The 12,576-nt window shown below is 33.9% G+C and overlaps 1 protein-coding gene across 1 annotated transcript; it reads left to right on the top strand.

Annotated features, from left to right (window-relative positions):
- The first annotated feature begins 8,040 nt into the window (after positions 1 to 8,040).
- On the top strand, positions 8,041 to 10,023 carry LOC108980555 (ethylene-responsive transcription factor CRF1-like). Its single transcript, XM_018951503.2, has one exon. It carries the CDS (start codon positions 8,809 to 8,811, stop codon positions 9,781 to 9,783), a length of 975 nt encoding a protein of 324 aa, XP_018807048.2. The 5' UTR covers positions 8,041 to 8,808; the 3' UTR covers positions 9,784 to 10,023.
- Positions 10,024 to 12,576: the final 2,553 nt, after the last annotated feature.

Genomic DNA, 12,576 nt, shown 5'->3' with positions numbered 1-12,576 from the left:
TTTAATCATATATATGCTTTTAGTGGAGTAATGTAAGTTGATGTGTACGTGAGTCTGCTTGTTTCATTGTTTAAAGGGTTTTAGGAGTAGTAGTACTGAATCTACCGATCATGTCTTCTAATGTAAAGCAAAATCAATGACCTATGGTACAAAAAATTCTTGAAAAAGCATGTAAAAGAAAACCCATGCAGTAATCGACAAAACTCAGATGAAACGTACATTTTAAGTCTCGAATATCAGATACTGCAACGTACAGTTAATGCCTGAGGGAAAACCTCTACTTCATATATAGAGGATCTTAATTTACAACTTTCAACAAGAATTGTAGTCTTATTATAAATGCTGCCGTGAAAAAGTGGAGAAAAATAATGTAGGTGTTATCAATAATATTGAGCAATAAACCAAACCCATTAAAGGGTTTGTAACATATATTCCAAACATGCATGCTTTTGTACCCTAATTAACGTAGGCCACCTAAACCCTCATTGTGAGAGATAAGGTTCACTAGTTCTCCATATATAACATCCAAGCAATATTCATATCTTATTATTAAAAAAACAGCTAACTTTACAACAATATTAAATTTTCTTTACAATATAAACCATTTTTATGATATTTATAAGTTTTACAGGAATTTCTTAAAGAATAATATTTAAAACCATATAATTGCTATATATCTCAAGTACTCTCAGCATATATAAGGAAAGAAAAATTCTATTTGTATGTCGGTGTGCAAAGCATATTCTCTATGCCGTTGATGATATGGCAAGACTTGATTTGGAAGAAAAATTGATAGAAAAACTATAATGGTAGGATATATATTAATGTTGTTTCTAACATCATTTTTTACATCAAGATCTTTTTATTTATTTTTCAATATCTATAAGGCTTATCATGTTGTAAAAAAATGATCTATAAAGATAACTGCAAGATTAATAAATATATATATATAGAGAGAGAGACAGAGAGAGACAGAGAGAGAGAGAGAGAGAGATGGGGATTCATTATTAGTTTTCATTTTTCATAAACGTCATGATTGTCTAATTATAATTACAAGAATCTAGTGCATGCTTAGGTTCAAGTGCTTATTGACTTCATGTATAAGTAACATTGGGATATGGTGATCAATCACCTTGGCCAAATAAACCAACCATGCATGACTTTTTAAACATGATATATATGGGGCGCTAGCTCATCGTCTCTATTTTTGTGGCTCGAAGAATATTGCATGCATCAACTACACTCTAGGGCGAGGTTGATATTGCAACTTATATAATATATATATATATATATTGACTTATAATATCGATCCCTATATATCACTACGTACTACATATATAGGTAATTAAACTACCTTGCATATTATATACACGTAAAATTGCATAAGAAATTCCCAGCTAGCTAGTTTAATTAAGAAGCCAAATAAATATCGACCTCTGTACATATTTTCTTACATAGGTCGGACCCCAAGATCAGTACTACTTCTGATCTCAAGGATTTTTCGAATCCGATGTACTTCTTTTGTTTGTTTCTTCATCTGCGGTTTCTAATTATGGCTTTATAATGGGAGAAGAGTCCGAGAAAAATTACAGCTTTCATTTTTGTCTTTAATTCCTAATCCACATGCCCCTCTCTTCTCAATGAGTTTATAATTATTTGCACACAACTGGGTGCATGTTTCCCTTTATATATATAAATATATATATATATATATATATATCCCTAATCTCAAGATTTTTGTGGGTTTTTATATTCTTAAAAACCCTTCAAATATATAACTAATGCATGCATGGCAGCTTTTCGATTAAGAGTTTTCACCTTAGCTCAAGAATATTCAGATCAATTGATCATATATAAACTACTTTTCATTAATGAATCTTTTGGAACGCACGCAAGGATCAATATAACACTCATTCTAAGGGTACTGAATTAATTACATGATTAATGTAAAGACAAATGTTTGGATATATAGCACTACTACTACTGATGCAGCTCTATAAACATTAATCATGGTATCTGCATTATATATATATATATATATATAGTTATATATGTGTGTGTGATGCTTTTTCTGAAGTTGAGAGTCGATCCTACATGATCATTAGTTGAGTTGGTGTTGTCAGGTCTAGATATAATGCCAGCTCCTTTTGAGACTAATTAGTTTTTTTTTCTTGTCTTTGCTTCATCCAATAATGCTAGTTAATTAATTATAAATTTGATGAAAATAAATTAATGTAATTTCTATATGCCAAAGCAGTACTCCTTTAGAATAATTTATATGTCTAATTAGTTCATCAATTTCATTCCGCTCTAATTATATTTCTCCTTTGAAAAGGACCAAAAAAAAATTTATGTAAATCCCACCGCAGTCATAAACGAGAATTTTAAAACAATATTAATGGTATATATGCAATTTTAAGTCAATTGATTATTCATTAGTTGAGTTGTTGCTAATTGCAAAATTATGCTCTTTCTTAGACTTTTTCCCCCCCTTTTTTTTTCCTTCTTTTCTTTGCCATATAATCGGAATGTTATAATTAGTTTGATAAAATAATGAAACCTCTATATAATGCTCGAGCACTGGTCTTGTTATAACAACGTACAAGCATGTGCATGTAATGCCTCTCAAAAAATTGAAAGAAAAAGCATCTGCATATGATCTAATGCTTTTCTGAAATTGATAGACTCTTTGTCTGAAATGGACAGATTCCTATATATATATATATATATATATATATATATATATGTTGGGTGAGGCGGCATTTGCATTTGCAAGTTTTTTCTTGCTTTTCCTCTATACCTTTATTTGACTGAGAAAAAAATAATGACAATACAATTTTTCTATGTTACAATGATAAATAAGTAATATGGTTCATCATTTTTCTATCAGTTCAAACTTTTGCGACGAGTGATAAAGACGTATCATCGTATTAGAACAAATAGTTAATTGGCTTCCTTTTTATTACACGTCATGTATCTCCAATTTAAAAGAAACGACACAATTAGGGTGTGTTAGTTTGTTGAATGAGTAGAGTGCTTGTAGGAATGGACAATATTCCTATATATATATATATTCTTTTATTTGGTGAGGCACATCAAATTTTATTAAGATTGCAACAAAATTCTTAAAATATTTAAATCCCACAATTGTTTTTTTCAAAAAGTCATTTTTTTAACTTGTTGACCTTCAAGTAAAACTATTGATTAACATTTGGAGGCATTCATGAATGAACGTCTCACAAAATGTTGGAGTGGTCATTCTGTTCTTGACTGCCAATGGGGTTGGGTTTGCCACAATTGGTATGGCACCGGGGTGATCCGACCACCTGTAAAATGGACCACTCCCAATGACCCTAGCGCTAAGGGAGTGCTAGTTCGAGCGCCGGTGGCCAGTCGACCACCATAAAAGCTAACAAAATTGTTCGTCCCTAAAGGTCTACTCCAAGAACCTATTTTGCCAATTAAAATCATCACTAAAATTCATGTGAACCTCAAACTATATTATATGGAGTATTAGCAAAATACTTGTTCAAATTTTTTATTCCAAACAATAAAGATCTGTTGATATATAAGTCTGTTTTTGTCACAAATATACCTTCTCATTCTAAATAATTGGTCACAAATATTCATTTTTCTTATAGCAAATGAATATACCACATGAATAAGTAAAAATATCAATCAGATTCATCTATATTGGAAGTATAACAATCTACTTCATTAATGAACAAAGAGTACATAACATGAATATGTGTCTCACCACAAAGTGTTGAGAGATAATCCAAAATTGGTTAAAGAACAAAACGGCAAAATGATTATAGACAACTCATGTCGATCGTCTTGGTTTGTCACTAATAATTGTAAATTAATTATAATCAGAATGAGAACTGCAAAAGATAGTGAGAGATCAACAACCAATCACTGAGTGACACCAAAAGCTAGGTATGTTTGGCAAGTGAGAGTACCTCAAGTACTCTCACTACTATTCTTTACTTTATTATTATTTTTTACTTACTTTTTAACTATTCATTACTTTTCACTTACTTTTTATTACTATTTAATATTTTATTATTACTTTTTTATTATTTTTTCACTACTATTTATAAATATTTTCAACACTTATCACTACCTAAACGTACAAGTCAAATGAGCTTCAAAAGGCTTCTACTGTTGCCGATATACCTAAACATACCTAACAAGTAACGACACAGACTTAAGCCTGAGCTATTTGATCAAAGACAAAATTGGGTATTTTCAGTATATTAAAAACAATAAATAATATTGATTAAAATATTAGCTAATAGGGGTCAAGTGGACGAAGGCAGTGAGCGAAACAAACAAACTGGACGGCTGGGATGCTTGACACGTTGTCCGAGAACTGTCCGGATTAGATTTCCAGCCCATTCAATTCAATATTTAACAAATTGATAAATAGGGGTCAGCCCATGCTACGGGTTCAGACCTCGGCCCACTTTATAAAATATATTCTAGTGAAAGTACAATAATGTCCTTTGTTGTAGATTTCTTTTTTTTATTTCTTTTTTTTATCAAGGTTAAGTTGTACATCTTTTTTTACCCTCAATTATAGATCTAAATATAGCTGAAGTTAAATACGAAGAATTAAGTTCTAATTATTTCAAAATCGAAGAATCATGAGAATTATGAGGCATTTAGGGTCGGTTTGATTACATAAAACTAAATTATCTTATCTCATCTTATATAATTATTATAATTTTTTTAAATTCTCATACAAAATATAATAAACAATTGAAATTTTTTTAAATCTTAAAATAAAAATAATATTATAAGAATATTTTATTCAACTTTTAACAAAATATCTCATCTCATCTAAACTGCGTAACCAAACGAGACAGACTTTGTTTAAAGCCTTAAATAGTTGAATATACAATATTTGAAAGTTTTAAACCACCTACATTAATGCAACCTCTATTCTATAGTTTATGATCCCTTCACAGCACCAAACTTTAAACTTACCCATTTTACACGTGTGTTTATCTCTTTCTTATCGCAAATGATTCTACAATAGTACATGAAACATCTACTAAACAATAATACTAATTATTTGGAATATTAACACAACTATTTTCCAACTTATTTTCAAACAACTAATAAAATCATGTCACTCTATTAAAAATATATTTTAATATTACAAAACTACCCTCCAATTATAATTTTCCAATTATACCAAGTTAAAGAGGATTCCTTTGAATTGGCAAGAGAGTGACAGAACTCATAATTATATCTTCATTTAAGGGACTGTGAAATGGTAAATTATTAGCATTTAAAGGAATATGACGTTGTCATTAATTATAAAAAACTAATAATAGAAGAGTAAATTAAATGAGGGCAGTAAATATCATATTATATATATATAAATATATATACGTACTTTTAAAGATTATTTTCTTGTGTGTTAGTTAGCTTAGTCACCACCAAAGTAAATGAGGGTGTGGCCTTTATTCACAAGGACACATCCTCAAAGCAAAAAATCTGAATCACGTGAATTATTCAACACTGGGCCCCATTCAATCACCATCCTAATGATCCTCCACCACGACGAGTTTAATGCTACCTCTTCCAAACATCAAGTGGATGTTTGCACTATCCCCAAAATAAAAAAATAAATAAAAATTGGATTTTTCCTTGACAGTGCCAATTGGTGGAAGCCATCTGTCAAGTTCATTGAGCTCGAGTCCACAAAAAAACCAAGGAAAATTGTGGATGAAATTAAGGCAATAAAACAAGAGAAATGATACTTGCAGTCGTGAGCGTGCAGTCGCCGTGCAGTCACTTTGAAAAAAGTGAATAAATAAGGGACCCACCTGAAAAGAAATTAATTTTTTAATAGTGGATCCCACTCTTTTTCAAAGCGACTGCACGACGTTTGCGCAGTCCACGACTGTATGTAGCATTACTCATAAAACAAGCCTGCCAACTTTACTATTAATCAGAAAAATAAGTTAAATGAAGAGTAATATTTTTTTAATTTCTTTTAAGAAATTCCCCAACCCAATTAAAAGAAATTTGTTCTCTTTTCTTTTTTTTTTTTTTTCTAAGCAAAGAAAAATGTTGTCTTGTTTCTATAAATTATTCGAAATCAATGTTATTTACTTGCATTATAAAATATGAAAGTCCTACATCAATTTGAGTAATGATATCTATTGACTCTAAGTATAGAAGTTTGAATTTTATTATATATCAGTGACTATTTATTTTTATATTTAATATTTAATATTTTTTTTATAAGATGTAGAGTATAGAATGATAATAAATAACCACCGGTAAGAATAATTATTTTATAAATTTTTCATAAACTTTTTTTTGTAAAAGAACAGATCTGACCGTAAAAAAAATTATTTCTCATTTGATGGGCCTACAGCCTACTTATATACAAAGAGTGAGTACACACTTCAAACTTCTACTTAATCTTTACTTTACCAATTTACCCCCTAACAATACAACAACATAAAAAAAAAAAAAAAAAAAAAAAAACAGCAACAACTTCTATCATTGACGTTAATTTGTTTTCAATAATGAGATAATATGAATTAAGATTAACATTAAAAAATAAAATAAAATTTTATTAGAATATATTTTTTATTATTAATTTTATTTTAAGAGTTAAAAAAATTAAATTATTTATTTTATTTTATATAAAAATTTTCAAAATTTGTAATAATAAGATAAAAAAATTTCAAAATTTTAGTCTTAATTAAACAAACGAGGCCAAAAATAAGAATATGAACCCAGTGTAAATGTATGTACCGCCTATTACCATAGATTGACGAGAACACCCTCGGAGATAATATGAATATCGGTGAGTATTAGGAGGAATTAGGGGGCATTTAATAGGCTAATAGCAAATTAACAGAGTCAAAGGATAGACCGAACCAAAGTCCCGTCTCGCTCTCTCTTCTGGTCTCACGTGACATGAATCCCCATTTTCGATAATAAATCATTTGCCGAGTCAGCACCCAGTGTACGCAATGCACGCTTTGGCATCACACGTGCCCGCCTTATGCGGCGCCAAGTAAAATATCTCGACGACTCCCCCATAATCCCTCGTTTAGTTTGTTGTTTTGTTTTACCTAATCTTAAAACTCGTCGTTTATTCAAAGAATTACATTCCTAACTTCCCACCTGACATACAGGGTTCATCCGCCAATCCTCAAGCCGTGTTTCGAGAGATACGATTGATAGCAACTACGAAATAAAAGAGACTCAAAACAAGCCCAATACTTTCAGCCTGCTTTACCTTTAACCAATTACTTAGGTTACATAAACCACGCCACCTAATCAGATAAATTTTATAATTTGAATCGTACTAATTAAATTTTACAGTGATATGAATGTTTTACTTTATATGTAAATTTTAAAATATAATAATCTTTTTTCAAAATATAAAAACAAAAATTTATTATAAATCACCTTCTTCTCTTATTGTGCAAAATACAATATTTGTAAAGGTGCTACCCCGTCCCTTGCCTCCGCATCTCAGGAGTGGGGGATGGGATAGTAATTTATAAATTTAAATTTTATAAATATAATTATAATTTTTAAATTTAATAGTATATATTTTATAAATAAATCTAATAAATTATACTATATATTTATATATATACAATTTATAAAATATAAATATATATTTATATATATATATATAAACATGCGAGAGCGGAATAAAAAAAAATGCATAACGTGATCCGACTCTCTCCGTCCCAACTCCCGTTAGGGGCACTAGATGCGGCACAGGACGGGACAGTGGGGTGTGGGGCCCGCTGCCTACCCCTAAATATTAGTCCTTCAAGTTCACAACTTACCAGGTAATTCCATATCAATCTTACCGTTAACTATCTATCCTATATGGTTTTTTCCTAATGAAAAAAAAAAAAAAAACAGAGAATTCAAAAAGGAAAAGAAAATAAGTGGCACTTGAACCGGGTTTGCGGATTACGGCTGTTGGGATCCTATAAAATAGGTCCTCTCGGTTCCCACCGCAACGCAACTGTGCTTAATTCTCTCCGTGTCCTCTCTCTCTCTCTCGGACTTCTAAATCCCTCCAAGAGCTGGTGCTACTCTCTTTCCTAAAAACTTTCAGATTCCGATCGAGGAGAAGGTTATAGTCTCAGCTCTCATTAGAGAAACTGGAAAACACCAGGAGATAGCAAAGTTGCATGTTCTTTGTGTCGAGTAAATCCGGTTGATTGAAAAGCTTAATATCTGTCCCAGATTCGGAACATTTATTCGCCATCCCTTTCCGGTAAAACCTTTTGTTGCAGCCTCCTCTTTTCTTTTCTAGCTTTGAAACTTTTCCAGAAATTTCTACCTTTTCCTTTCAACTAGTATTACTGATTGTTCGTCTCTCAGTCTCTACCTCCCCTTCCATGCCGTACTCTCGGCTTTACGTTCTCACTATTCCCACATTTCTTTCTCTCTCTCACTCCAACTGAGTCACGCTCACACTCTTTTTCTTCGCTCCTTTATTTGTGCAACTTTCCTTGAAATTTCTCGTCCCCTAATAAGCTTTTTGAAGGAGTATTAAAATCCATTAATGGTAGATTTTTCACCGTTTCAGGCTTCTCTTTGACGTGTTCTCTCTCTGCCCCCTACTTTCCTTTATATCCTTCTCTTTATTCTTCTCTCGTGTCTACTACTACTCTCAAAGGAATCTAAAAAACCCACTTTTTTGCCCTTCCCTATTTCACTCTTCGCTTGGCAAGCTCGCTCACTCACTCACTTCGCTTTCAATGCTCTTCTTTCGAAGAATCTGATCAGCAATTCCTCTCAATCATGAACCGGCACGGTGCTAAAGTTATTTCTCCTGTCAAGTACACAGAACACCGCAACATCACGAGGCTCCTCGGACCATTGCCGGAGGAGATGAAACGCAGAGTTATACGGATATCTGTCACCGATGGTGATGCAACTGACTCGTCCAGCGACGAAGAAGGTGGAGAAGAGGTGTTCTTTAGGCGCCAAAGGGTCCGGAAGTTCATCAACGAGATCACTGTCGAGTCCTGCTCGACCAAAAACGACAGCGTTTTGAGGTCGGTGAGAACTGCTGCACGAAAGAAGGTTGCCCGGGTTTCTGCTAGTCACCGAGCGTTGAAGGTACCGGCGGCGAGGAAATTTCGGGGCGTGCGCCAAAGGCCCTGGGGGAAATGGGCTGCGGAGATTAGAGACCCTCTGCGACGTGTGCGGTTGTGGTTAGGTACCTATGACACGGCCGAGGAAGCGGCTATGGTGTATGACAACGCGGCTATTCAGCTGCGTGGGCCTGACGCGCTCACCAACTTTGTTACTCCACCGGCGAAATGTCCGCCGGAAAAAAATCCGATAAACTGCTCAGGCTACAACTCCGGCGAAGAGTCCCACAACCACCACGTCTGCTCTCCTACCTCTGTGTTACGGTGTCCTTCACCTTCCAATGAAGAAATCGAATCACCGAGTTTGGATACGACTAAAGAAATCGTTGAAGTTCAAGATGCACGAGATGAATCTTGTGTATCGGAAAACTTTTCAGATTTTTCAGAATATTCAACTTTCGATTCGTTAATACCGGCAGATATATTTAATTTTGGAAACTCAGTATCGGATCTTTTTGAAGGGACAAGCCTGAAGGAGAGCGTTTTTGAAGAAGATTTCGGCGATATGCTGCTTAGTTCTTGTGAGAATCTTGGCTTGAGCTTCTCAAAATGGCCTGTAGATGATTATTTTCAAGATATCGGCGATATATTTGGGTCAGATCCTGTTGTAGCTCTCTGACTCATGCTCAACTTTTGTTCCCAGAACGACGAGTCCCCCGCATTGCCCAAAAACAATCGGCAAATTTTGTATCGGTGGAAGCGAAATATCGGCATTTTTGTTTTCCTAGTTTTGATGGTGTTTCCTAGCGTTGTATTTTTGTTGATGACATGTGGTTTAATATTATTTATTTATTTATATATAAATATTTCCGCTACAACAACGGTGACGGTCCGAGTTTGGCTACGTGTTCTGAGGTTGTCTTGTTAGCTTTTTTGCGGTTATGTTTACAATTGCACGTGTCCAATGCACGTGACAAGGCACATCTTGGGAAATGAAAAGAAAATCCAAATGAAATTGTAGACACACTTGCAGTGTCCATGTGCATTGTGCTGGGATAGAGGGCTCTTTAAATGGGCTTGACAATTTTACAGTGCACTGTCCCCGAGCAAAGGCAGTATAATCAACTTGCATGGAGTCAGTCCAGCTAAAAAGATAGTTCAAAAAAATAAAATATAAAAGGATGTGCACAAAATAATTGTCACACTTCGTACAAAGAGGTTAATTGCTTGTGAGCTATGTTCTTAAAATTGAACAATTGATGGTTAATATTTATGGCACCTACCATTTTAATTAGCACAAGTGGCATTAAAAAAAAAGTACAAGTTCATAATACGAGTAAACGTTTTAATACCTTTAATTGTACCAAATAATAAAACCTTAATTCTCCACGTGTTTTACTATTAATCACTTCCAACAAAGCAATAGCCTGTCGTTTGGTTCTTAATATATTTCGAAAGTTCAAATTTTGTGAATGTACATCTTCTCAAAAAACAAATAAATCAAAAGATTTATGTTTGGTTCGGAAAAGGTTCGTGAAAGTTTTTAAATAAATGGTAAGATAATATTCTTTTCATTAAATGATTTACTAAATAATCAAAAACAGATTGATAAGGTAGTCACGCTTCCTTATTCAAAATATTTAAAACTTAATAAGGCAGTCATGCTTCCTTGTAAAAAATGAGAACTTGATTTTAAAATTGAGAAGGACTACAACAATAAAGAAATACTGTAAAAATAAATTCACAAAGAGATATATATGGTTTCATATGATACATTATGTTTATTTTACAATAAAAATAATTTTATAATATAACATAACACATCAAATCATAGGGGTGAAAAGCGACGTCGTCGGTGAGGTTTTTGGGCAAAACTGACTCCGACCGTCGTCTAAAAAAAAGGGGAGGCACTGATCGTAACCGGTCGATGGGGAGGAGGAAACTGATTGAAGCGGTTCTACTGAGAGAGAGAGAGAGAGAGAGAGAGAGAGAGTTGTAGAGATCGAAATCGAGAGAAGAAGGGGCTGGGGAAGAAGACGACTCATCTCGAAAAGACGCCGGTCCACTTAAGTTTAAGTGGACCGGCGTCGTTTCAGACTTATTTTTTTTTCTTATGTTCTTAATAAAACGATGCCATTTGGTTTAATGCCAAACGACGTCTTTTCCATTATTTGTTGTAATACTTATTAACAAGAACGAAAAAAAAAGATTTTATTATATCGATCGGTTTAGCGGCCTGGTCCAGTTTCAAACCGAGATCGAACTGCTGAACGTCAGTTTCTTCAAATTACCACCACACGCCGATCGGTTCTCTATCGGTTTCGGCCGGTTCCTGGCGCGGCTGATTAGTTCGCATTGGTGGAGGCCGGTGACGTTGGTTTCTGTAATGTCCTATCAAATCATATTAATTTATGAATTTATTTTTATGTTATTTTTTTTTCTTTTTAAAAAATATATTTTTCTGGATGGAATAATATTCATAAAATAAAAAGGATAGAACCAAAGAAAATGTCCATTCAAACAAGAAAACAAAGGGGAGAGAGAGAGAGAGAGAGAGAGAGAGAGAGAGAGAGAGAGAGAGAGAGAGAGAGAGAGAGCGAGCGGAAAGAGAGAGCTTGCAATCCCAAATCGAAAGAAGAGGGTGGAAGGGAAATCATCTGACATGATTACGGATTTGGATTGACAAAGAGGTAGGAGGGGATAAATACAGTTAAGGCCGTTACGTAGAAAATATCACTCTCACTCAGACCTGATATTTTTGCAGAGCAGGAGCCAAGTGGTGATGGCATTGGGGGGTGGTGTTCAGAATCAGAGATATTTCCTTTTTCTTTGTTTTCTTTTTTATTTTCTGTTGCAAAACGACATTGTGTTGAATGGATATGCATTTGAGTTGGGGTGGGGTGTTTGGGGGAATCGATGGGCGTTGCTCCACGTATACACAAAACAAAAAGCAGACAGAGGACAGTGCTTAAAATAATATTTAAAAAAAAGAAAAGAAAAGAAAAGCGCATAAAAAAAAGCAAACTTTGACTGGGCTTTTTTGGAAAAAAAACAGGCTTTGGGCGTGGGAGGAGCGTCCATTGGGCTATAAAGCTGTAGCATTGATTCATGGGGGGGAAAGGAAGGAGTGAGTGGTGTCTCCAGCTAATTGGAAAGTTAAACAACACGACAACTACTGATGCTCACTAAACACCAAATAAACAAGAACAAGAACAAAAACAAAAACGAGACATGGGTTTTGTTCTTGTGCAGCATTTTTATCTGATATCTAAATGCAGACGGGTCATCGATCATTTATTTCTTGTTTGGCGATAATAAGATCATCAAATGTTCCAACTTTAGTTTCATGGTTGTACGTACGTATATAGTAGATCGACCGACTACTTGCTTAAAAGAAGCATGCACGAGTAGTTTTTGCAACTTCGATGGTGCCTTTTCTCAACACCAAAATGAAAAGGGAAGAGGCAAAACC

Source organism: Juglans regia, chromosome 2 (genome assembly GCF_001411555.2).
Source record: "Juglans regia cultivar Chandler chromosome 2, Walnut 2.0, whole genome shotgun sequence".
In the NCBI taxonomy this organism is placed as follows: Eukaryota; Viridiplantae; Streptophyta; class Magnoliopsida; order Fagales; family Juglandaceae; genus Juglans; species Juglans regia.
Note: the sequence above shows the minus strand (reverse complement) of the source record. Positions and strands in the feature narration are given on the sequence as shown.

Excerpts from the sequence above, each read along its gene's own strand:
- LOC108980555 (XM_018951503.2), top strand. The coding sequence starts at position 8,809 with ATGAACCGGCACGGTGCTAAAGTTATTTCTCCTGTCAAGTACACAGAA.